The following is a 25,744-nucleotide window of genomic DNA, read 5'->3' as shown; positions in this document are numbered from 1 at the left end:
AAATGGTCATTGTTACCCTCTTGGCTTCACCTCCCTGTCAGGCGTGGCACACGGGCGCCATTTTGTGTCCATCCCGGAGATGTCCTAGGTCCAGTTTCAGGCGGTGTAGTGAGAGGTTTACAGAGGTGCAAAGCGGTTCGCTTACTTCTCAGGTCCCTCTAGAGTTAGGTAGCTAGATAGTTAGACAATGTGGGGAAGAGTCGGCTACAAAACCAGCAGGCCTCGGATTGAGTTATTGTATGGTTTTACCTGGCATTGCGTCAGACATTTTGACCCCACCCCCTCTCTCCTTTCACTAACCCACATCAGTAGCCTGCAGCAACACTCCACACCAAGTGTGTTGACGGACAGGCCGGAAAAACCCACCTCCATTTTTGGCTCCACGACACCACTCGCTTGTCCAGAATTGTAACAGCGGATCCAAAATGGCCGACACACAACACTGCCCTTGTGTGAAAGCATGTTGTGTGCGTACTTTCCGAGAAGAAATCGTATTCTTTGGAAAACAAAATGAACATTTGATCTTTTTTTTTGTTGTTGTTTTGCTTCTATTTTCTTTTTGTGAACGGGATCGTGGGGGGGGGGGGTTGCAAGTTTATTTTTTTGCTCAGTCACCGCTTCTCTTCCACATCCGCTTTCTGTGTCGTCACCTCCAGCTTCCGTCACCCATCGGCCCCTTGATTCATCATTTGTTTCCCATTGATTCTTCGTCCCGGCACGAAGGAAGACCTACACCAACCATCCACTCAGTCGGATGTGAAATTGTGTCAGTGGGTCAGTCGTGAGGCGCCGTGTCAACAGAAACACGAATAAGGGCTCTCTTTAAAAAAAACAACTTACCAGTGGGTTTAGTGTAAAGTAGTGCTGCCAAAAGTTGTGCTTATGTAGCTGAAGCCACGCCGTGGTCTCCCCTTTGTACAGCACTAGATGTGTGCATGCGTGTGCGTGTAGGGGGGGTCAAGAGTGAGGTGGGGAGGGAGGGGGCGGGGCGGGGGGGGTCAAAAGGTAATGAGAGAGATTTTAATGATGTGAAGCTGTGGGGGGGAAGGTGGGGGGGGCAGAGGTCGTAGTGATGTTAACACACAATTTCACAATGGCACTGGAACACATTTCCGGGCTCATCGTCACGCTCTGAAGCCATTTTATCACCGTCACCACGGGGGGCGGGGCTACTGCGACAGGGAGACATTTGCTGTGTGTGTGTCTGTCGGTGAAAGTGTGTAAGAGTGTGTGTGCAGGTATTTTAAAATTTGTTTTGAGCCAAAATTTATAATTTTCATTATGATTTGATCTAGTAATTTTTTTTTTTATAGTCATACAGCCTATAGAATATTGAATGTTGAGCTGAGCCCTGTACAATAAATAGATTCTTTCATAATATCAATAGAAGGAAGAACTTGGATTAGAGCTAGAACATCTTGTCCATTGGATTAAATTGTGAAACTAGAATCTCAGTAGAGATTTTTCATCCTCTTCTAATAGTCCACTTAAATCAAGCTGCACTAAATTGTGCACATTCATAAATATCAGTCCCTCAAACATGTCGGATTGTTTTTTATTTGGTTCCTGAGAAATCAACACAAATGTTGTGTCAGTTTCATCTGAAAGATTTGATTTAAATATGAATTTGAAATTGAGAATCAACAACCAGAGAATTTTATTTTTCGATTTTTGACTTTTAATAATTAATTTAACTGTATTTTTTCTCCATCATTTAACTGACACATTGTGTGTGTGTGTGTGTGTGTGTGTGTGTTTGCGTGTGTGCGTGTGTGTGTGTGTGTGTGTGTCCTGCCACCATCAGCTACAGTAGGTTACCCTCAGTGCCTTACACTGTACAGGACACAGTGATTTCTCCATCTGAGCAGTGTCACAGCAAAACTTTAACGTCCTCGTCGCCATCCACCCCCCCACTCTTTCACCCACTCCTCACCTTTGCTCATTTCCAGCCTGGAAGTGGATGAGTGAGGAGGAGGGTGTTGCGTGGGGGGGGGGGGCATTCGACTCACCCATTCTCTCCCTCTCTCCCATGCCATGTGTTTTATGTTTCGGTTCTGTAATTCCCGTGTATATAATCCATAAAGTTTCTGAAAAAGTGTCTCATCTCACTGTTTCTCATTCTTCTCTCTCCTCAGCATCTTCAAACACAAGAGTTCTCTCCTCATTCTGGTTCCTCCACTGCATTGTATGTAATTCCACTCATAAACACAGGGTGGCGGGATTGAGCTTCATCACTCCTTATGAAAAGTGTGCGTGTGTGTGTGTGTGTACACAGGTTGAACGAGTTCATGTTCTTGAGTGTGTGGGAGTGTTTTGTCTGTGAACGTCTCTCTGAAGCGTCTGTGGAAATGACACGGTTCAGGACTGAATCTCTCGTTCCTTGTCCTTTTGTTATGTGGACATCTTAAAGCTGCATTCATCTATTTTGGCCACTAGGGGGGTACAATTACTCCAAAACAAGCTCAAGAACCAAAAAGCCACTGATTTATTATAACTTTAAAAAGTCGTTATGGCTAAATTTGTCGCTTAAAATCAGCTATTGACACGTCCACCAGACACAGAGCAACATTAGTGGTAAAGTCGATCTGATCATTTTCTGCAAACTCTCAACACAGCGCCACCTTGATGTTAACATTCAAAACAGAGTCAATTATTCATTTATGTGCACAACTTCTGAAAACTCCTGAATCTTGCCGAGCTCCTTTCGTGTGTGTGTGTGTGTGTGTGTGTGTGTGTGTGTGTGTGTGTGTGTGATGTACAATAAAACCTGATTTCTCAAGAGACGTAGGTGAATTGTCTCCAGCTGTTGCTATAGCAACCCTCAAGGCCCCTCTCTCCAGTCTCCGTCCATCTCTCCCTTCCCATTTCTCTCTCCATTCGTTTTCCATCACGATCGACCCGGTGGAGACACGTTGCTTCCAGAAGATTTCTCCTCGGCTCTCGCCTCTCAACATCAGATCTCTGTGAAAACGTCTCGAGGCGCCACAACCCTTTGTAGCTTAGATTTGATTGTTCGCGGACCTTTCAAACATAATGTGTGTCTCGTGATTAGTTCGGGAATATTTGGGGTTCTATGGGAGAGATTTTTTATTTCATTATTTAGCTTTTGTACTCAGTTGCTTCAAATTGGCATAAAAAAAACAGAAAACATACGTAAAGTTTGAATTCTGGAAACTGTAGCCAAAGATTGCAAACATCAGTTTCTCTTCCTCTCTGGAATTCATACAAGAGCCCGACCAATATGGATTTTCGATGGTAAGGAGGAAAAAAAGAAACAGATTTTATATATTTAAAATAAATTTGGCGACGATTCCTGAAGATGTTATTGTGACTAAGAAATGTATTTGAGGTTTAATATTTTACAGTTTAACCATTAACTTTGTTAGAAATAACTGTAAAAATAAAAAGGAAACTCAAAAACAACCAAATATATCAGGCATAAACGCTGATCCTGATAATGTGTGAAAGTCTAATGATTTAATCACCCGACTGTCAAAGCTGTTTGAGGCTCTGACAAAAAACTCGAATTGTCAAACTAGGTCAAAGGAACTAAAGAAGTAAAATGGCCCCAAACATCTTCAACATAAAATCAAACTGGCTACCAAGGGTTAAACGTCACTTTGAAGGATCCAAAACACTAGGGGGGATTGCAAAGATGCATTGTGGGAAAACTCTCCGAAGCAACTTCCATCCATCCATCTCATCACCGTGCAAACCATCCTACACTCGACTCAGTAGAAACCGAACCAGTGCCACAGTAGAAAACCATACAGGATTCACTCAGCAAGTTGGGGGTAAAAGAGAAAAAATAAATAAACATAAATGGCAATTTAAGATAAAAGAGAAGTATTTAATTACAGATTTGCATGTGCAATGTGCATGCCACTATGTGGGGTTACAAGTCAACTTCAGGAATTAAAAAAATGAATATAAAGAAAAAAGTATATATATGTAAAAATATATATAGATAGATGTTTTTAAGAGCAATGTGTTTCTTTTTTCTTCTATTTTTAAAAACAAAAAATGTAAAAAACCTGACCCAAAAAAAAAAAAAACAAAGACAAAAATGAAAAAAAACAAATGCTGACAAAAAATGGAAATGACTTTGGTGATGAAATCAAAGAATGTTTGTTTGTTATATTTGCCAGTTATTTCACGGGGGATAAACCGTGGGGGGGGGGGGATCAAGGATAGATAACACTTTAACTAACATTACAAAAAAAAAAAAAAAAAGATTTTAAAAAGAGGGAGAAGGAACACAAAACTTTTCCTTGATGAAAAACAATCCCTTTGAGAGTAAAGAGCTGCCTGAACCTGAATCTGGTGATGTTATTCCCGTTTATTCCGGCTATGAAATCCCTTCTTTCTCTCTCTTTCTCTGACCACCTCTGTCTCCCCCTCTGTTTCTTTCTCTATCTATCTCTGCTGTTTCTACCAGTGCATTTTGTAATTTCAAACAGAACTCTTCCTAAAGAACCTGAATAAACCAGAGAGAATGCATTCTACCCATCCTCCCGTCTGCTTTATTGATGCCCCGCCCTCTCGCACACACTCGAGTAGTAAGATTACACGTGAGCAGATGTGTCGTCAAGACACTGGTTTGTTTACGTTGCAGGGAATCGATGGGAGGAGCATCACCAACGCTCTCATGTGTGTCCGTTAAATACAGTCTCCACCGGTTGCCTGGCAACCTTTCTTCAAGATGTACAAAATGTCAGCAGGTCATTTTATCAAAACACAGCAGGTACAGACAGAAATACACAGATCAAGAGTATTATTATCATTTAATGTGATGGATGGTTGTTTGATTTTGTTTGTTTGTCAGTCATTTCCTAAAGAGATGAGTGTTGTAGTTTTTATCAGATTTCCTCCGTCAACGCTTCAGCACATTTCCACAACCTCTTCAGAATCCATGACACCAGCAGCTTTCAAGTTCCCTGCAGCAATTAGTTGCACATAAATTGATTAATTACACTTTTGTTTAGGAATATCAGCCACTAAAGAACAACATCCACTAACAAAGTGATGATTTGTTAAAGGGTCCTCAGGCAAAATCTGTCTCTAAGACCTTTTTTTTTTAAATTCCAAATTACACGGCCAGGCTGCGTTAAATGACACTGGCTGAAACTGACAGACTCACAGAACACAAGGGGCCCATGTGGTGTTTTTCTGGGTCAGTGTGTGCGCTGCGCTTGATGGGAACATTAAGGTACAGATTTTCATTTTGAAATAATAAAACATGCTGAACCCTGAACGGCCTCTCATAGAGGTTGAATGCACTCAAGTCGCTTCGCATAAAAGCCTCAGTAAGATAATTAATTTGTCATCTCTAAAATAATTTCACAGTTTTTCCCTCCACACTTCAATAACAATCAATGTTTACATCACTTCTGAGAAATACTTCATGATAAAGTTCAACTCATCATTTGTCTTTGTTCCATTGTTCCTCTAAATCCAAAGAAACTTCATGTCTATTGATTTTCACCTGACGGCTGATTGATTTGTTAAGTCAGACCCAAATCCTCCACACATTAGATGCAGGACTTATGTTGTAAAATCAGCGTGAAGATGAAAAGTTAAACTGAACCTTTGTCTTCCTCAGATCAGAGGATCTGTCTGAACCGAGAACAGAGAAACACAGATGACCTTAGAAACCACAGCAGGCTGTTTATCTTTCTGTTTCCCACTTTAAAATGTGTAGAAATCAAACGCCCCCGTACAGAGTGTCCTCAGACTGTCTCCCTCCTCCTCTCTGTCTACGTCTGGCACTACGTCACTGATGTGGGCTGTGACACACACACACACACACACACACACACACACACACACACACACACACACACACACACAGACACCTACACACAACCTTTTGCTGCGTCGTACACTCCCTCCTCCCTGTGTAGTCACGTTTATTTGACATCCCTCCTTCTTCCTTTTTTCTTGCTTTGAACAACGGCTGTGCTTCCTGCAGCCCCCCCTCTTCACATCTGTCCTCCCTCCTCTACACACACACACACACACACTCACACACTGTGTAGCACACACTCCTAAACACACAAACAATTATCTTCTAATTAGATTTTTTTTAAGATACCATTATCTGTGGACTTTTAAGGACAGTAATGCATCGCCTCTGGCCTTCATCCTCCCGAACACACACACACACACACACACACACACACACACACACACACACACACATCATACAAAGCCAGATGTATTGTCGAGCTCTGTCCTCCTGCAGCTGAATCTTAAAATAGCCTCCTCCTACAGATTCCGTCGCCCGCCAGCATAAATGCATCACTTCCTGTCTCTGCCAGCTCTGCTGCTGCCAGACACACATACACACATACACATACATACACACACACTCACGCACACACACATACATACACACACACTCACGCACACAGTCTGTATCCATGGCTTCAAAGGACATTACATTAACTTCCTGCAGACTAATCTAAACCATCTTCAGCTTTAAATCTAACGATGTTGTGGGGACTTGCTTTTTGTCTTCATGAGAAAGTCCCGATAATGTGACTGTGTAAACCTGACCCCACAGCATAAGTAATACCTGGACCACACACACACACACACACACACACGTAGGAGTTCTTACTCACTCACACTGAATTAGTCAGTGTTCGGCTGTAATGAAACATTTCAGTCTGTCACACAGTCGCTACTGTGAGAAGCATGAGGTCATGTGTTCACAGCTTCTTGACATGTGATCATCAAATGATCACACACACACAAACACACACAGACACACACACAATAACACTTGACTTCCTCATTCAATTCCAGAAAAACAGGAGCCACATTCTAATCAAATTTTTACAGAGCATGACTTCCTGTTCACACACACACAGTTTGATCTGTTGTTGGAGGATGAAACTGGATAATATAACACAAGTAACATATAAATATCCACAACATATGTATTAATCCTTTAATTAATGAACACAAGTAAATGAAATAATCACATTAAACACTTTTTACGTGGATTAGCATGTTTGTGACAAAAAAGAATAAGCTCGGTAAAAAAGAGGACGTCTGAACTAATTTTTGGTTTATTCTGTTTCCATCTGTTTGTGTGTTTGTTGTTAGCAGGATGATGCAAAAATTACACAATCGATTTAAAATACATTTTGTTGAGGGGTGGGGCATGAACCAAGGAAGACACTATCAGATTTTGGAGCAGATACAGATAAACGAGCAGATCCAGGAGTTTTTATCCACCGTCTTTAACATGGCGAGCTGAGGTTTGCTGTCTCCGATCGTCTTTGTTCCACACACATCTGTGAATAGTAAGAGTCGGCTCATTTTCCAGCTGCGTGCCATCAAACCAGGGCAGAAAAACAGATGTGGATAAACAAACGATGGAGAACGAACTAAAAAACTTTTTGTTTTAGTGTGTTCACATCACAGTCTCGTCCCAGAGCTCCACACACATTGGATTTGTTTTTGTCTGCCGCCATGTTTCTTCTCCTGAGTGGACGTCACAGTCACATGCTCCGTGTTCGTCGCGACGTTTCCACAAATGCTGCTTTCAGAAATGCATTGAGCTCCGGATTTTCACCTGAAATTTTCCTGCAGGAACATTTCCGGAGATTTGAGTGGACGTGATGATGAGGTTTCTAACACGTGACGGACGTGAAGCTGGAAGAACACAAACATCTCAGGATGAAGAAGAGGAGCCGGACACGTAGAAGACGAAGACGTCAACTTGGAAAGACGAGGAGATTCTAGAGTCATTCCATTAAAATATTCGGTTGCAGTTTAATGACACAATCACAGCTATACATTTTCAAATATATGTTTAGGTTACATTAACACACGATGAGCAGTGTGACGTTAGCGGTCAAAGACGCTGTGTTTGTGCCCACGCACATCTGGCTGCATCCTCACTTTGATTGGCCCGGCAGTTTATCAGCCGGTCGATGTGCGGTGCTTGCATCCTGTGTGAAGACATTTCCTGTGCTGTTCTTTTTTTAGCTCGTGGCTGTTACTGAGCTGTTGGAGCTGCACGTCACTGCGACTGTCTGGCCTCTGCACTGTGCATCTTAATGAAGCTGCCACATATATGAGGCTGGTGCATCGCTGCAAACATCTCTGAGGCAGCAGCGCTTGTTATGTACATTAAATATTAGAAATAATTTTTTATTGCATCGTAGAAATGAATCAAATAAAACTGGATTCACGTTAGAATTAACTCATCTGTGTCCGAGATTGTTGTGAATGAGTCATAACACAAACTTGGAAAATAATCAGTTTTTTTTTAGTTTATTCTGAAATAAGAAATATTCCCACTGAGCTGTTTGAATGGAAGATGAAAACTCCCTCGAGATGCAGCTGTGCCATTTTGTTTTCTTCGCTTCAAAATAAGATTCTCCTTTTTTTCTTCTTCAAGGTCGTCAAACTGCACACATCCGGTGGCCAGAAGCATTATGTTGTCTGTCCGTCTCTCCCATTCCTGTGAATGCGATATATATTACGACTGCCTTCAGGGGAATTTCTTTAAACTTTCGTACAAAGATTAAATTTGACTCAAGGGTCAACTGATCAGATTTTGATAGTCTTGTGAACGTAATATCTCCTGAGCGACTCGAGGGAATCCTGTCACATTTGGAAACAACATAAATTTGGATTTAAGAATTAACTGATTACATTTGGTTCCTGGAGGTCAAAGGTCAAGGTAAAAGATGGTGGCACCTGCTCCAGAATATTTTGACTTTGACATTTTTCTTCTTTTTGAGAATACAGTCTGTCAACTTCAAAATCTGCTTCGTTTGCTGGTGATGTGCGGCAGCAACTCTACAATCAGAAACGTGGCAACTGTGGATCAACAAGAACAATTTGATAACAAAACTTTAAATTGACACTGTGGCTGTGTCCGAAGTCCCGATGGAGTCCATTATATGGGGAATTCGCCATTTTTTTTTATTGCTGTCAGAATGTTTAGTGAAATATTTTCCAACCAAGTGTCCTTATTGTGTCCCACAGTGCATCATGGGAAGTATCGTACAACCGACGGTCACTAACCCAGAAATATATACCATCATACATTGGACTCGCGGCATTGACAGGAAGAAAAATGGCGGAGCGACGAGAGAAGAGAGTTGCTTATATCTCTGAAAGAGAAGTATTGAGTGACCACACCTCATTGAGATCTATTCATCCATCAATTTACCTAATAATGTTTAATTGTACTACTCTTATTTGCATACATAAGTGGAATTGTCGTCATTAGTGAACTGATGATCCTCGTTTTACAAAATAATAAACACAATTACAGGCTGAATAATTATTGATTAAGGAGCTTAAAGATGGATTTCTACGTTTATTTTAAAATGTCAGTGTAAACACACACACACTGAATGACCCAGATCTGGAAGCTGTTGTTTGTTTTATGTTAATCCAGTGATGCAGTACAGATCAGGGTCAGTATATGATAAAACTCTGATCTGAAGGTTTACGGGTACATGCATGGTATTAACACTCAGGGTGCCATAATACGAAAACATCAGTGGACACGCAAAAAGGAAAAATAGAGAAAACAGGAATGGGAAAATCTGAGGTGTCACCAGATCATTTGAGTCACAAGAAGAGAACAAATTATGTTCGTCACACAAATTAGTTTTACTTTATTCGACTTTGGTCATTTGCCGCTAACCACGTTTGGCTTCTTTTAGCTCTCGCCAACAGGTGAAGTGTAAACGCTGATGCTCTCTCTTGTTCCTCTGTCAGTTGTTTGTGTCTGTTGTTGGTGTGTGACGTGTGTAATGTCCCAGCCTGGTGCACCAGAGTTACATAAGCCGTGTCTCAGTTTCAGAGGCTGCATGCAGCTTTAACCTCTGGGACCGAACAGAAATGACACGGCCCGGTCTACAGAGGACTTCTGTAATCGCCTCCACCAACTCGCACCCTTATTGCTCATGTGAACCGTTTGGTGTTTGGTTGAGCTGAAGCGTACGGGCACCATCTCCTCTTTGACAGAAATGGTTTGTCACTAGAGAGCAATGAATCCTGGGAGAGGTCGGGCTGGGAGGGATCCACCTGCTGGAGCCTCGGTTCCTCTGGGATGCATTACTAAGGATGCGGCCCATTAATTGAGACAAAGCCAACATGCAGTTCCAGGGGGCGCTGTAGCACTGACAGACAAGGGATTCTCCCCATCATTATTTTTTATTTTTTACCCTCAAAATGATTTTGAAGCCATTATTCAAGGCATAAAAACAACTTAGTGTTGCTTTCGGGAAGCTTAAGAAACCACCTCATCAGACCTTCAAAGGGTAAAACATCATCATTCCTCAGTTCTTCATCATCAATGTTGTTTTCTCCAGTCTCATTCTCCCTCCTCTTGACTCACGTGCTCTGACATCATGAACATAAACAAAAGGACGGTGACGAGAACCCGAGCGACTGGAACAACCTGATCACCACCATCGGTTTCCAGTCATGTGGCAGAAAGTGCGAAGATGACAGCGATGAAGACCAAGGCCTCAGGCTCTATAAACACTACCTGTTGCTCTCTGCATTATTCAGTGTTTGGCCCCGGCTGCTGCTGTGACGTTGCGTAACTCGTTTATCATGACTCCTCTGAATCGGGTCATGGTGGGAGGGAAGGATATGATTGAGATTTCTGTTGTAATCCACAGGAAATTGTACAACCCTGGAAGCTGTGTGAGTTTGTTTATTCCAGTGTGTGTGTGTGTGTGTGTCTTTCTGTAAGCATGAGATTAGCGGCAGCAAGCCAGACTGGCGCTGGGTTGTACCAACCTCCTCCCTCTAATAAAGGATTGACCCTGTGAACTGTGGCCCAATATAGACCAATAGCCCCTTTAATTAGGAAATAACTGTGTGTGTGTGTGTGTGTGTGTGTGTAACTCAGCAACAAAGAGCTCAGGACGCCTCAGTTCCATTTCATCAGTTTATTACAAATATTTACAACATGAATTCAATCAAACGAACAAAAAGAGCAGCTTGAAATTCGAGGTAATGTTTTTCTCACATGTCACTGGAGAGCAGGAACATTTCAGTGACTTGAAAACACAGAAAGTTAAGAGCATGTTTTTCTTTCTCCAAAGCACCGTGTGAACACGGTATGTAGGACAGTGCAGAGCAGTAGTATTGATTTATTAAAGTCCACAGCAGCAGCAGCTGGATGTGTGTGTGTGTGTGTGTGTGTCTCCACTGCTCTTCCTCTCCGTGTCAGAGTCTGAGTTCCTCGTACAAAGGCAGGAAATTCCCTGAAGTCCTGCTCCTGTGTGTGTGTGTGTGTGTGTGTCTGTGGTCAAACGTTCACCACCTCACTTCTTCTTCTCTGTCTGACTCAATAATTCTCGGCTGAATCACACATTCACACACTTTGAGTCAGCAGCAGTCACTTGTTTGTTCTCATCTGAGTGAAGGTGAATCACTGGGAAACTAAAAAGTAACTCAACCAGTTCCCCTTCGGTTTCTCCCTCAAACTTTCCGGCCTCTTCAGTTCCCTTCCTCGGCCTGAGTCTCTGTCTCTCCTGCTTCTCGGCCTGTTGGTCACCACTGGGGCTTTTACGCGCCCGACAGGCACACGCAGTTCCACCGCAGAGGTCGCACCACGGCCCCGGCAACCACTCGTGTCCCGGGACGGCTGATGTAGGTCAGCTCCTCGGTGCGCGCAGGGATCAGATCGCCCTTATAGGTTAACGATCAACTCCTCTCCTAAGTCTCATTGGAGGCTATTTTCTCCCCCTCCATATGTTCAGAAGGCAGGTATAACCCGATTTAGAGACAAAGCGGTCAGGGATTCCACGGCCCCTACGCGACAGCTGCCCAGCATGGCCGCGTACCTCTCCTCTCCGGGCTCCAGCCTCGCCCTCTTGCTGGGAAGGAAGTCAGGCGCCGCCGACGCCTTCCCCCGGCGTTTCCTGGACTGCCTCGCCGGACTCTGGTTCTCTTTGTCCTCCGTGGATTCACCATCAAAGTCTTTCCCCGCGTTGCCTGGCTCCTCCACCGGCGTTTCAGCTCGAGTCTGTGCGGGTTGGGGCTCAGGCTGAGGCGCGGGCGACTTGGTTTGTTCCCCCGAGCAGGAGCCGGTGTCCATCGGCTCGGCGTCTGTCGGCTGGGCCTCGCTCTCCCGGGAGGAGTGATAGATGTCCCGGGCAGACCTCATGACCAGGGAGAGCAGGAGGCTCCGGTGGAGTCTCAGTCCGCCTCTCTGGGTCCTGGACGCGTACAGCTTGCTTATCGACACCGCCAGGATCCTTCTGGCTTCGGCGTTCACCTCCATTGCTGCTGTGGCACTCATGGTTTTTACGCACAATTACGCACGGTCGTTTTTGGCACTTCGACCAAAGGCTGAAACAGCAGACGGGCTTTTTCTGTCCAGAGTCAGATTTCAGTTTGTAGCGAGTCTCAGCTCGAGTCTCAGCTGTTCATCGGGTGATGAGCTCAGCGAAATGAGCGTGTGAGCAGCAGGGTGGCGTTTTATTTCCTCTTTGACGTAACGTGGACTTCATTCCTCAGTGACAAACAGGCGCCGCCCACACCTGCTAGCTACACACACACACACACACACACACACACACACACACACACACACACACACACCATCTGCTCAGTGAACCGTTTTTCTCACGGTCCATCTCTTTTATTATTTAAATGTCTGTGCGTAAGAATCGAATGTGGTGGATTCAACTAACATTTGATCAGTTCCTCTTCCTCGTATTCATCTTTAATCATCTTCCTCACCAGCGTGACGCGTTACAATAAATATCCTCATTTACAAACAAGCCATTAATCATCATTAGATTAGATCAACAACACAAGAAGGCAAACGCGTTTTATATAAAAGTATGAATGTATTTAAGTGTGATAGTAAAACAAGTATCATGTTACATCACTGCATACCTTACAGTTTGTTTTATTTTCAGATTATTTCAGTTTCTGTAATAATTGAGTTTTTCTCCCAATGAATTCTCATCAAAATAAGTTTTTTTATTACACATTTTAATTTGTGGTTCAATATCAATAAAGGACAAAACACAACCACTGGAAACAAAATCCTATAATGTATGATTATATTTGTTATAAAATATAATATATAAGGATATTAGATTAGATTTTATGAAACAGACTCACATCTGGAGGAGCTGGATAGATGTTTGAGGAGAGGAATCAATGGAAGGAATTTAAAGAGGCTGATTGAAAACGTGAGGGAACAAATTCAAAGCTATAAAAAGATTTGAGACTGTGTCAGTGTTTACATTCTAAAAACAACTGTTCGAGGAACTTACGACGAGAGAAACGAGTCACACACACACACACACACACACACACACACACACACACACACACACACACACACACACACACACACACACACACACACACACACACACACACACACACACACACACACACAGCACTACGTCACTCACTCGCACTCGCAGCCTCCATATATGGTCCATCCGGTTGTAAAGCCCCCATGGGGACGCGCACAGTGGAAAAGCCGTGACGCGAACGCGCAACCGCCCCCCTCCCCGCCCCCCCCCTCTCTCTCTCTCTCTCTCTCTCTGTCTTTCGCTCCCTCTCGGCGATGACGTCATCACCCTTCCATATATGGACCTGTCACCGGTGTGAACGAGGTCACCGCCAGATACCGTGATGACGCAATATGACAACTGTAGAATTCTGCAGCCAGAGTATGTTTCAGTCATTTTAACAATCCTGCAAAAGTTCCACTTTTCATATTGCACATTGAAATATATTCTATTTATCTTCCATAATACTTTTATGATCATATTTCCTGGTATTGCACATTAATTTACATTCATATATTGTACATTTGAATTATTTTTCATAATATCTTTAATGTTAATTAAACATTAATGTATATTTTTTTGTAACTTTGAATTATGTTTCACAATATTGCACATGAATTTGTTTTCTATTTGTATCATTATGTCATATTCATTTTATTGTGCAGTGGTCTGGGATTGTATCTGTTGTAAGTTTGTAATTTTAAATAGATTATTATTAAAGTAGAATGATTTGGCATATCCTATAAAAACAACATATATATATATATATATATATATATATATATATACACATATATACATATGTTTAAGGGTTTTTATCAAAGGAAGTGAAATTAAACAGACGTCATGAAGGCCTAAAACATTCTCATACCATGAATCTCCAGGTTTACAGGAACAGGAATCTTTTTTAAAAGTTATAAAATACGTGACTTTGTGATGAACATCTGACTGTAGAAGTTTGTGTAAACAACAAAACACAAAACGATTCAATACAAACTACAATCGTGTCATTTTGAGGAGAAACAAAACTCCAACTTGTCACAAAAGGCGTCAAAGTTTTTCAGTCAGTGAGTAAATCCCACTCGTTATCAAATATTCGGACAAATGAGAGTTCAGCCGCTGTAAGAACGGCCAGGTTGTAACCATGGAAACCTTCACTGCTTTTCCCCTCCCACATGACGTATACACGGCATAAAAAACACAAACACTACAGTGGATACCACATGCTCTTATGTCGGTTGCAATATTTTTTTTTTACTTGTAAATTCTAGAAAATGGAATGAAGAACTCTGACAATACGTGGCCACGAAAGAGATTTTGTCCTCAACCTTTCATCGTCTGCACTCGCTCAGCACATTGTTTTATATCTCGTAATCTGCTGTTGCAAGTGTCCCAAGTTTAAATCACAGTTTGCACTTTAACCGCACGTTCGATGGCCGGTTGTGTGAGAGACGAGCGGCTCTCAAGTGAAGCAAACAAGACTTCACCTCAGGTCTGTACCCAACTGGTTGCTATGGTGACAGTGTTATGTGTGATTATACTTACACTGCCTCTGCCCAAGGCCAAATGGGCGGTGGTGTGTGTGCGGTGTGTGTGTCTATGTATTTAATAGTATAAACAGTGGCTCATCTCCCTTAGAAATGACCTAGTTTCCAAATATATGACATGAATTATGATATAATGCTCCTCATCTACAATATGTGACTGATTATTATTTGGATGCACGCTGTTCACTTTTAGATTTTTCCTTTCTTCACTCCTGTGAGGTTGAGAAGCGTGTTGAGTTGTTGAGTTGTGCCGTTTAAAGCTGCTCTAATGAATATTTTTACAATAACAATGGATCAAATGAGTGAATGATTTACTGCACATTTTTCAGCGGGACACAACGGCCACGCCGCTCTGTTTCTGTTCACTGTTTAAATAAGCCAGTGTTTGCTAACACAGTTACCATGGCAACTTCATAAAGTGATTATACGCTCAGTGACTCTTTACAAGTCACACCTGTACATTGTACTGCAGTACAACTCTCAAAAAAGTACTTTTACCAAATAGCTTTTACTAAAAAAAAGTGTTCTTTTTCTTTTGCATTAGTTTTGTCTGAGGCTGTATTTGTTTTATTGAACAATAGTAATAATGACAATCATGTGCGATAATCACTGTTGGGGACCTTCTAGTTTAATTAGAGTGTTTTAATGGATTTCACAGTTAATAAGCCGAGTATGACGACACCAGTTTCACAGGCTTTAATGTGAAGGGGATTTCTCTGCAGTATTTTAAAGGTCTCAGGCTGAACGTAGATCTGTAGTGAAAGTGTTGGAGCGAATGCTGCGAGATTCATGACCTACGTGTCTGATGTAAGTTGTAGTTTTCAGTTGCATCCCGGCATCGTATGTTCTCAATTAAAGTCATGACGTGTATTTTCTTCTCTTTTCCTCTGAAAGCTGAAGCCTTCTAACTTCTAACTGCTCACAAGCCATTTTTTCTTTGTCCTCGACTGAACATACTTAGCAACGGCAGCCAGTTGTCTTTGTGTCTTCCCAACAAGAAAGTAGGTCATACTTACAAGAGGCACTTAAAGTTAAGAGTTACTATATTTAGATGGAGCTCTGTTCCCTCTGACAGTTTCTAACGTTATACCAGACTTTGCTTTGTTCAAAGATAAAACATTTTCCTGCTGCATCACTGTGTTTTAAAATGACTCAAACTTTCCTCTGAGCTGGACAGTTCATGAGCCGCAGCGATACAGTGAGTGGAAAATATAAAAACTGCTTCAAGTATCAATGCAAGATTGATTGTGGACTTTTTCTTGTGAGCGGAACGACTAAGGGGCAGATTATTACGAGCTTTGGGGCAAGTTAGTTATTTTGGGCCACTGCTTTCACACTTATATAAGAAATAGCATTGATTCAGAGCTGCAAACAAACATTATCCAGTTAGAAACTATCGTTAGTCAAAGTGAATCAGTGAGTTAGACAGAGTGTTTTCTACAGTCAAAGAATATTATATATTCAGATGACTCATTAAGCTGAACAAAGAAACTAAAGGTTAAAGAGTCTCTGGGATGAATAATAAAATCTAAAATCTCGGACTCTCTCAGAGTGAGTTTGTGTCGGGGAGCGATGTTTATGACTGTGGCTGTGAATTTTCACAGGAAAGGGAGGGAGGAGGCGTGGAGGGGAGGAAACAGGATGACGACAGGAAGGAAGCAGCAGGACAGGAAAGGGTGGGGCTGAATAGAGACAAATGGGTGGGACAGGAAGGACAGATGTGAAGAGGGAAGGAGAGAACACCACTGGAGGATTTGCTGCGTATGCATGTTTTTTTTTTTCCCACCAACATCCTTCATCGATCAGCTCTGTTCATTCAGTCATTATTAATATTTAATGAGCTCACACATCCACCAAGGCCCAACTGTCCCCTCACACTCTGTCACCGCACGTCTATAAAACCCAGAGGTTTCTCAGATATCTCTGCAAATAATAATAATATATAGAATTAATAATTAGTCAGAACATTGTTCCTCGTGTTGAGTGACGTCATGCCGAGGTATCGCTGCATCTCTTGACCTCAAGTTTCTAGAGATTCAGTTATTTTTTGCAGTACTCGGTTGTGTTGTAGTACTCTGTTGTGTTGTAGTACTCTGTTGTGTTGTGGTACTCGGTTGTTTTGCAGTAGTCTGTTGTTTTTCAGTACTCTGTTGTTTTTCAGTACTCTGTGTTGCAGTACTCTGTGTTGTAGTACTCTGTTGTGTTGCAGTACTCTGTTGTTTTTCAGTACTCTGTGTTGCAGTACTCTGTTGTGTTGCAGTACTCTGTAGTTTTGCAGTACTCTGTGTTGAAGTACTCTGTAGTTTTTCCAGCTGCAGCCTGCAGAGCGTCAGGACCGTTGAGAGATGCGCATGCGCGGGTTGGGGAAGCGGAAGTGAGCATCATGTCGGTGGAGGACCCGTTTTTCGTCGTGAAGGGGTGAGACATGAACTAATTCAGACTCACACTCAACGTTAACTCGAGTTCATTCAATCCGCTTCACGTTCAGAGCTGATCCTCTAACAGCGAGTCTGTGTTTCCCTCCGAAGACACAGTCACACCAGTGGAGTTAGCTCAACGGCTAGCTGCAGCTAACTAGCCTCGGCGCTAGCAGCAGCAGCAGCTGCTCGGAGTTAGTTTGAGAACAACAACAACAACAGTCTCGAGTCACGTGGGATTAGATTTAGTTTGAATCTGTAACTTCAGCTGGAAAGAGACGAGCAGCTCCGGAGAATCTGCGGCCAGACAGTTAGCAAGAAGCGGCTAGCTGAGAGCAGCAGCCGACGCTGTTTGTTTTGGTTCAGGGAGGAATGTGGAGCCGAGACTGGAAGACAACACATGACAGTGACTTTCTAACGTGTGTGTGTGTGTGTGTGTGTGTGTGTGTGTGTGTGTGTGTGTGTGTGTGTGTGTGTGTGTGTATAGGGAGGTGCAGAAGGCCCTCTCTCGAGCTCGTGGCCTCTATGACAGGTGGGAGGAACTGTTGCAGGACGGGACCCAGGTGAGCTGAAGCTGGGACACCTCAGGACGAGTCTCAGTCAAACACAGAGCAGGACACTTACAGGGGTAGTTCACTGGAAAATGAAACTCTCAGGGGATAACAGTGTAGAATCCAATACACTTGAGGTAACTGGTGACAGCACCATGCTGCTCCTGTGGTGTCATCCAAGTGTCCGCAAGCCCCGGAATTCAAATTCCACTTGAACCGACATCATTTAGTCTAAATGTCCTCAGATCACTGTTCACGTTGGCACACACGCTTCAAACACGGTGTAAATGACACAGATTCAAGTCCATGAATGTCAGGGGCTTGATGACACCACAGGAGCAAGACGGAGGCATGTTGTGTTTTTCTGTTTTACGTCACTAGTTACTTGAATTGTATTGGATTCTGCTGCAACACTGTTTCCCCCTGAAACTCCAGAAGTGTTTTGTGGACTCAAACACTTCACCCACCCACAGTGGTGAGTAGATAAGGAGTGAAGCTTCATTTGCCAGTGAACTATCCCTTTAATAGTTCAACAGGAGTGAGGAAAAACTCCTAAAGAAACAGGAAAATAAAAAGGACGGACAGAAGAGCCATAGATTTCGTCAGCTGTTTACATTTATGAAGATAGACAGTGTCTAACAGAGAGAGGTGCACCAATGTAAAAAAAAGTATTTACACAAAAAGAAAAAGTCTGACAGACGAAGGGAGCCACAACTCTTATTTTCTACATCAAATTGTAGAAGTGTATTTATGTACATGTTAGAAGTCTGACTGAAATAGAAAAAAAGAATATTTATAGTTTATGTTGGTGTATAGTTAGTGATGTTTTTTCTCAGGTCAGTCGGGATGAGCTGGACTGGAGCACCAATGAACTGAGGAACTGTCTGAGGGCCATCGACTGGGACCTGGAGGACCTCAGTGAAACCATCAGTATCCTTACAGCACCCTCACCCCCCATAACCCCCGTCTTCACATGACCCTCTGTGTTTTAAAAACAAACAGAAGCTTTGTGTCTCCCTCACCCTCCTTCATTTACTTTCCGACTTCTTTAGAAGACGTTTTAATCTCGTAAAGTTAAAACCATTTTACTAACATGGTTATTAAGCAGAGACTAGAATTATGAAAAGACTCTTTCAGTTTTCAGGAAAATGTCCGGAAAACGAGGAGCGACCACAACCTGCCTCCATTTTACCGCTCAACATCTGATCGGGCTGTGACCCCCCCCCCCCCCAGCAGTCAGTTAAATGCTTTTAAATTCTACACAGTTAAGTTTTAAACCCAATTATCTTTCTTCCTTTTTTTTAAAGGCTCCACAGTTTTTAGGGTTATCAGACGCGTCGCTTTTGTCCGTTTGCTCCTTCACTCACTCAGGTATCGTGGAGTCGAATCCAGGGAAGTTCAAACTCGGAGATAATGAACTTCAGGAGAGGAGAGACTTTGTGGAGCGAACCAGGAAATCTGTCCAGGTAAATTACACATTTCTACCGTGCTGGTTTTTCCAAATTTAAATCCTCTAGTCTCTGATCTGATTGTTCTTTTGCGTGAGTGTAGATCGTGGAGAAATATTTTACTGATGTTGTCCATGTTGGAAGAAACCAACATCTGTTATGAGCAAAACAAATGATTATGGTCCAGTCATACTTCACTGTATACATGAGTAGTTGGGTGTGTCTGGTTATTTTGGATTTATTTAAGACTGTGTGTTCTCCTTCGTCTGGTGTTGCCAGTGGTTACAGGTAAACCAGCTGGAAGAGAGACGACCTCACATTCAGATCAGTCTCTGCCAACAGTGAAGCATGCCGTCCTCTATGTGTTTCCACTTTTTGTTTCTGTTGTGAGGAGACAGACAGTCGATCTCCATCAGCACCTGTCGGTTTGTTTACCTGCACCGCAGCTGTGAAAGCTCCCGAACTGATTCACTGTCTGTGCCGAAGGCACAACGGGAAACATGAGTCAGCTGCTCACACGAGTCGTACGAGTAAAGATCCCGTCCTTAAAATAGACCCGAGAAGAGAAGAGAGGAGTTGTCTGAGCAAAACAAGAGATTCACTGAGGAGGAACAAAAGACTCTTGACGTTTTCATTCTCAGGCCGGAGATTCTGACACTGCAGCAGAAAATGTGATAAATGAAGCGGTCTGCCCGGAGCGCAGGTTTTAAACTGGTGCTCGTCCTCCATGTTTGTGTCACATTGTGGAGATAAAGGTGTAAATCATTTTCTTTTGTGTGTTTGTAGGAAATGAAGGATGAGTTGTCCAGCCCTTCTGCCGTGGCTCAGGCAGAGAAGAAGAACCGACAGGTTGGTGAACGCAGAGAGAGAGAGAGAGAGAGAATACATACACACACACAGAAGCAAGTTGCTTTTGTTGACACCATCAACAAGTAACTATGGTTCCCAGTTTGCTTGATTGATCACGTCATGCATTGCGATAATTGACCAAAGCACAGACACTTTGTACGGAATGAGTCAGCCATGTGTTCAAACTTATCTTTCACTCTGCAGCTGATGTGTTGTCAGGTCGCTCACACTCTCAAAACAAATCCCTGCAGCATCTTGTGGTTTGGAAAGTGCCAAAAGCTTCAGCAGCACAAATCCAACAAACTTTCAAACACTCAGGCCTGTGATGCTTCAGCTCGCCTCATTTCACAACCAAACACACACACACTCATTTCCTGGTAACTCCATGTGCATGTGTTTGTGTGTGTGTGTGTGTGTGTGTATGTGTGTTTACCCAGGCTCTACTGGCTTCGTCAGGCCAGGACAAGTCAACCGGGCTGGAGGCTCATCTGGTGTCCGCGAACTCCAGATACATCCAGGAGCAACAGGAACAACAGCAGGTGAATAAATGATTAAAGTGAAGGAAAGAGAACCTGGACAGAAAGAAGTGTGGTAGAGGAAGAGAGGGAGTTTGTTAGAGAAGGAAAAAATAAAGAAGAGAAAGATGAAGGATTTGATAAAGAAAAAGAGGAAAATGGGAAAAAGAGAGATCTCGTTCGTGGGTTTTATATATTTTACTTTTCCAAATTTAAAATGACGTTTTCGTCGAAACATTCAGCAGCAAGTGTTTCGTAAAATCTGTCTTCACTGTTCAATGTGCTGCTGTGAGTGACACTTCATAAAAATAATAACAGATGGGGGGGGTTTCAATCATGGTCGTCCTTTTGTAAAGATGTCGAAGATCTCTGTCTGCTCCACTGAGTTCTCACGCTGTGATGAAGGCCCTGACGATTAAACGCAGTTGTAAGGTTTATCAGGTTGTGAGATGGCGGTTTGTGTTTCCTGCGGTGACTAATAATGAAAGTGTGTCGTCACGCATCCGGTGTCAGGTTGTGGTTTTAATGGGAAATGAATCAAAGATAAATCATTTGCCTCTTTTGAAGAGGTGAGTTCTGATCTGATGAGTGGTGTGTGTCTGCCTGTGTGTGTGTGTTTTTGTGTATCTATCTGTGTGTGTGTGTGTGTGTGTGTGTGTAGCTCATCGTGCAGGAGCAGGATGATCAGTTGGAGTTGGTGTCGGGCAGCATCAGAGTCCTCAAGGACATGTCAGGACGTATTGGAGACGAGCTCGACGAACAAGCAGTGTGAGTGTACACACACACACACACACACACACACAAACACATACACAAGTTTTTTTTTTATTGTCTTTATGGGTAAAAAGTTTTTAAAAACACTGAACTGTTCCTCTTTTAGCTGTTAATTTATTTTGGAAGTTTACTATAAATGTTTCCTGTAACTTTCCACCGGACTTGTTTAGTCAACAGACCCCCCCCCCCCCACAGGAAGTCAGCGATGTTTGTTTGTTGTAGTGGAAAGTGTCAGTGAACGGTGACTAACCCCCCCCCATGAAAACACCCTGAGGGCTGAGCAGAATAAACACAGGCAGCGTGCTCTCACACTTCATCGCCTCGTCAGTTCACAATGACTCACTTCAAGTCACCACAGAGTCACAAGACATTTTACAATGCTCCTGCCTTCACATCCTATAGTGTCAACCACCACTGTGTCACTTTTACTGAGCAACAGCGCCCTCTGCAGCCACACGGGGTGAATCGTTCAGTCGTAAACACTGGACTGAACGCTGGATGTTGTGTTATTATTATTTTCAGTTTCCTGCTGAATACTGGAGATAAACTGTGGTTTTTAAAAACTTCTACGTCTTTTTAACTTCACTCTTCAACTCGCTGGACTGTGACCGTTGAAGCTGTGACTCTCGGTCAGTTCTTCTCACAGGAGATCGAACCCACCCAGTAAAGTTACGTAGAACAGACGTTCAGGAAGTGAAAGAGGAAACTTTTTCCATGTTCACACTCACTCACTCTTTTTAATTTGAGGTCAAACAGTTGCATAGTGTTGCGTTAACACTCTGAACACTTTGACCTGCGAGGATGCGAGAGGTTCTTGAAGAGTTGAGTTGAGTTTGTCGTCAGGTTTCAGTTCTGCTCTCATAACATCCTGTGAACATCTGCGAGAGACAGAACATACTAACGTGCAGTCAAAGCAGAGGATTGTGGGTTTTTTTTTGTAGTGACCACAGTAAAGCTTGAATTCAAAAAAAAAGATCTCATGTTTTTATTCATGTTAGTATGTTGGGGGATTTTGGAGACGAGATGGATCAGACGTCGTCCCGCATGGACTCTGTCCTGAAGAAGCTGGAGAAGGTGTCTCACATGACCAGCAGTAAGTTACCACACACACACACACACACACACACACACACACACACTCTCGGAGGCAGACTGGTCAGCAGATGCTCTTTGTGTCTCACTTTTGCTTTTAGAAAATCAACCACACGTGTCTTCAAGGTTTAGAACGATTCTCCACGTTCAGACATTTCAGTGAACATCTCAGTTGAGAGCATACGAGGCCCAACAGTTCGCTAACATTCAGTAAAGCTGCAGCACATTTCTCTCACTCTAAAGAACGGATAGAAAGTCGTCCTCACCTTTATCCAAATCCAAAACATCCCCCACATGAAGGTAATGAGCTTTGTGTCTTTCTTGTCCCTCAGGTCGGAGGCAGTGGTGCGCCATCGGTGTGCTGGTCACCATCATGATCGTGGTCCTCATCCTCTTCTTCGTTCTCGGACGTTAGTGACCTCTGACCTCTCAGCCACACTCACCGACTCCTCCCTGTCTGTGCGGTTGGATGGATGGACAGATAACGGGAAGAGGAATGTGTCTCTCCTCCCTCCCCCTCCCGTCTCTACCTTTCTTCTCCACTATGGGGAAACTGGAGAGAAGTTTGGACGCTGTCGTTCTCCTCCCGCAGCTTTTAGTGATTCTGGTGTATGTCAGCAGCAGAGCTTAGACTCGGGGGTGGGGGGGGGGTGGGGGGGCTGCTGGTTTAATCTTTTCATACTGGTACATTTCGGTTATTGTTGGAAATAAAGGTACTCACTGGGAGGGTCAGGACGTTATAGCTGTCCGCGTAAAATCACATTTGCAAAGTACAATGGCACCCAGTAGAGAACATTCCCCGCCAAGACCCAACAGCCCCTTCAGATTCAGTGTTTCCACGACTCACTGAGAAATCTGTGAAGAAACTACGCGTTCGGTTAGTTTCACGAATAAAAAGATTTGAAAGTATTTTAAGTAAGGGTGGACAGACGGAACAAAACGCCAATGACGAGAGATAACATGACATTATTTTCATTTTCCGTCATTAACTGTTGAATCTGTAAAATTGGATCATCTGTGTTTTTAGCTGACAGAAGCAGCGTGGGAGGGAGGACATGGTGTTGCCTTAAATCTATTTTTATACCGTTATTAAAAGTGCATTCTGTTCATGTGCCTATGTGCGACTCGGTTTCGGACGTGATTAACCAATCAGTAGTTAAACGTGAAGCAGTGATTGGACAGAAAGTCTGTGAGTTGTCCTCGGCTCTGACACGACAGCAGCTGATTTTACAGGTGAAGACGAGGAACGTGTGAAATCAGCTGTGTGTTGTGTCAGCTCAGAACACGCAGACTCGCAGTATTCACGGCACGAGGCCTCTGAGCGGAGGTCAGGGCTGCGGCCGGACGCCTTCGTGCTCCTGAACATGGTTAAGCTCACGATTGGCTGAGGCTCCGTCACTCTCGCTGGGTGAAGGAGCAGCAAATGGGTTTCCCCTGATCTTTTTTTTTTTTTTTTGACAAGCTTCAGCTAATGAGTGGAGGAACAGTTGCTGGGCAGGATGTGTCCACACGCAGCCCAGATTTAGACCTACAGCGCCCTCTGCTGGAGGCTGTCGGCCATGTTTTTCCTTTGTGTCACGTCAGGTAACACTGCCCACATCAGGGTGTGTTGCAGTAGAAATGCAAACTGATGCTGTCATTTTTGTAAATCAACGTTTCTCCTGTAAAAAGGCTTCATGCAGTTTCTTTCATCAACCAGTCACAGAAGAAACAAAACAAATCCAGAACATGTAATTTTATATTTATATTTCCCCCGGAGACTATTTCATGTTTTTACCTCTGAGGTCAAATACGCTTTGTTCAAGATAAAAGATCCGTCACTGCCAGAGCTCTTTTCGATTTGGTCGTTCATGTGTGATTTTGATGCGCTTTACATATTCCAGCCTCAAATGTTACAGCGTGGGAAACTGTGAGAGAATCTCAACGTGGTCGACAGCCATTGAAATATTAAAGGATCGATTGTAAATCTCTGTTTTTGCTGTTTGAAATATAAACCTGATGATTTCTTTTCCGTGTCGTCACTACAGCTACATCACGATCACTTCTCTTTGGTTCATAGTTTTTCAGAGAGTGAGATTAAAGACATATCACAAGAATCAAGTCGTCATTTTTGGCCACGAGAATTATATTTTAGTAAAGTGAATATATTGGGAGAATTAATCATAAAACAAAAAAATGAATCATAAACCTTTTCAATCACGACTTCATTCTCGTGATAAAACTTTGTTCTTACAAAGATTCTGCTCTTTAATGTCAAACAACACATGCATCTATTATTTACTCCAGTGAATAAAAAGGTTGCAAAACCTTTCTTTCTTTTTTTTGTTCTCCTAGAATTAGATTTTTTGTTGTATTTTGAGGATTTCATGTCACAAGCACTACAAGAATAATCGATGTTACTTGGCAGCTGCTGCTGTTACCGGACAAAGAAACCAACACGGTTACTAACACTCACATTTCTGAAATGATTCACTGAGATGTTTTATTAAACTTGTTTAACATGAAGAAATAAATGGCAGTGGTGTATTATTATTATTATTATCATCATCCTCATTTAATGTGTTGTTCTGATTTTCTCTGCTTCTTGTAGTTCAGACATGTTTCAGTGTATTTCGACGTCTGGGCTGTAGTTCTCTCCATGATTGCTCTCACTGTCCTGCAGATGTTATAGGAGTGACTCTTATAGCACATCTGTCCGTCCCTCACATGTGGCTCTCTAAAGTTCTACATTTTCTTCCCCATGAATGAGGTTTTTGTTAGTTTTTCCATCCTTTTGTTCAGGGCAGAAGATTTTGCACCTTGACTGATTGATTGATTGATTGATTGATTGATTAATTGATTGATTGATTGATTGAATGTCCTGAAAGAGCTGAACTCTGTTTGAATGGTTGAGATCAGTCGAAGCAGAAACATAGAATTGATAGAAAAACTGTGTAAATGCTGACAAACATACTCAATAAATTAAATGCAAACGAAACCTAAATATGATGAAAATGTTTTTAAGCTTTGTTATTTTTTTAGATAAAGATCCCAGAGACGGTAAATAAAGACCCAACACATGCATAAGGTCATTCCTGTTTGTTACAAACCTTTTATTAAGATTTTTTTCCTCATTTTTAATCAGTCTGGTTTATTTTTCTCTTTACAGTAGTTAATGTGCAATTATCTTTATTACTGGGTCACAGTTAGGAATTCACAAAGTTATTGGCACTTGGAACACATGGGGGAAACACTGGCATGT

General features: G+C 42.7%; 2 protein-coding genes across 3 annotated transcripts; one reads left to right on the top strand and one right to left on the bottom strand.

Annotated features, from left to right (window-relative positions):
- Window positions 1-10,922: 10,922 nt before the first annotated feature.
- Window positions 10,923-13,045, bottom strand: ier2b (immediate early response 2b). The gene has a single exon (XM_020104044.2). It carries the CDS (start codon window positions 12,293-12,295, stop codon window positions 11,750-11,752), a length of 546 nt encoding a protein of 181 aa, XP_019959603.1. The 5' UTR covers window positions 12,296-13,045; the 3' UTR covers window positions 10,923-11,749.
- Window positions 13,046-17,138: 4,093 nt separating this feature from the next.
- On the top strand, window positions 17,139-25,016 carry stx10 (syntaxin 10). 2 transcript variants are annotated; one of them, XM_020104043.2, is made up of 9 exons: window positions 17,139-17,275; window positions 17,762-17,837; window positions 18,662-18,755; window positions 19,197-19,291; window positions 20,060-20,122; window positions 20,560-20,661; window positions 21,299-21,405; window positions 22,410-22,504; window positions 22,836-25,016. In XM_020104043.2, the coding sequence occupies exons 1-9, from the start codon at window positions 17,241-17,243 to the stop codon at window positions 22,916-22,918; spliced, it is 750 nt and encodes a 249-aa protein (XP_019959602.1). In that variant the 5' UTR covers window positions 17,139-17,240; the 3' UTR covers window positions 22,919-25,016. The 2 variants fall into 2 exon arrangements, with proteins under 2 accessions (XP_019959602.1, XP_069386959.1); XM_069530858.1 differs by having other exon boundaries at window positions 17,227-17,275; window positions 18,642-18,755.
- The last annotated feature ends 728 nt before the right edge of the window (window positions 25,017-25,744 follow it).

The sequence above is a fragment of the Paralichthys olivaceus genome, chromosome 8 (assembly GCF_024713975.1).
Source record: "Paralichthys olivaceus isolate ysfri-2021 chromosome 8, ASM2471397v2, whole genome shotgun sequence".
Taxonomy (NCBI): Eukaryota; Metazoa; Chordata; class Actinopteri; order Pleuronectiformes; family Paralichthyidae; genus Paralichthys; species Paralichthys olivaceus.
This window is presented reverse-complemented; position numbering and strand designations above follow the sequence as displayed.

Coding starts and splice junctions, on each gene's coding strand:
- stx10 (XM_020104043.2), top strand. CDS start 17,241: ATGTCGGTGGAGGACCCGTTTTTCGTCGTGAAGGG. Junction 20,123..20,559: donor CAGAGAAGAAGAACCGACAG/GTTGGTGAACGC, acceptor GTGTTTACCCAG/GCTCTACTGGCTTCGTCAGG. Junction 20,662..21,298: donor AGCAACAGGAACAACAGCAG/GTGAATAAATGA, acceptor GTGTGTGTGTAG/CTCATCGTGCAGGAGCAGGA.
- ier2b (XM_020104044.2), bottom strand. CDS start 12,295: ATGAGTGCCACAGCAGCAATGGAGGTGAACGCCGAAGCCAGAAGGATC.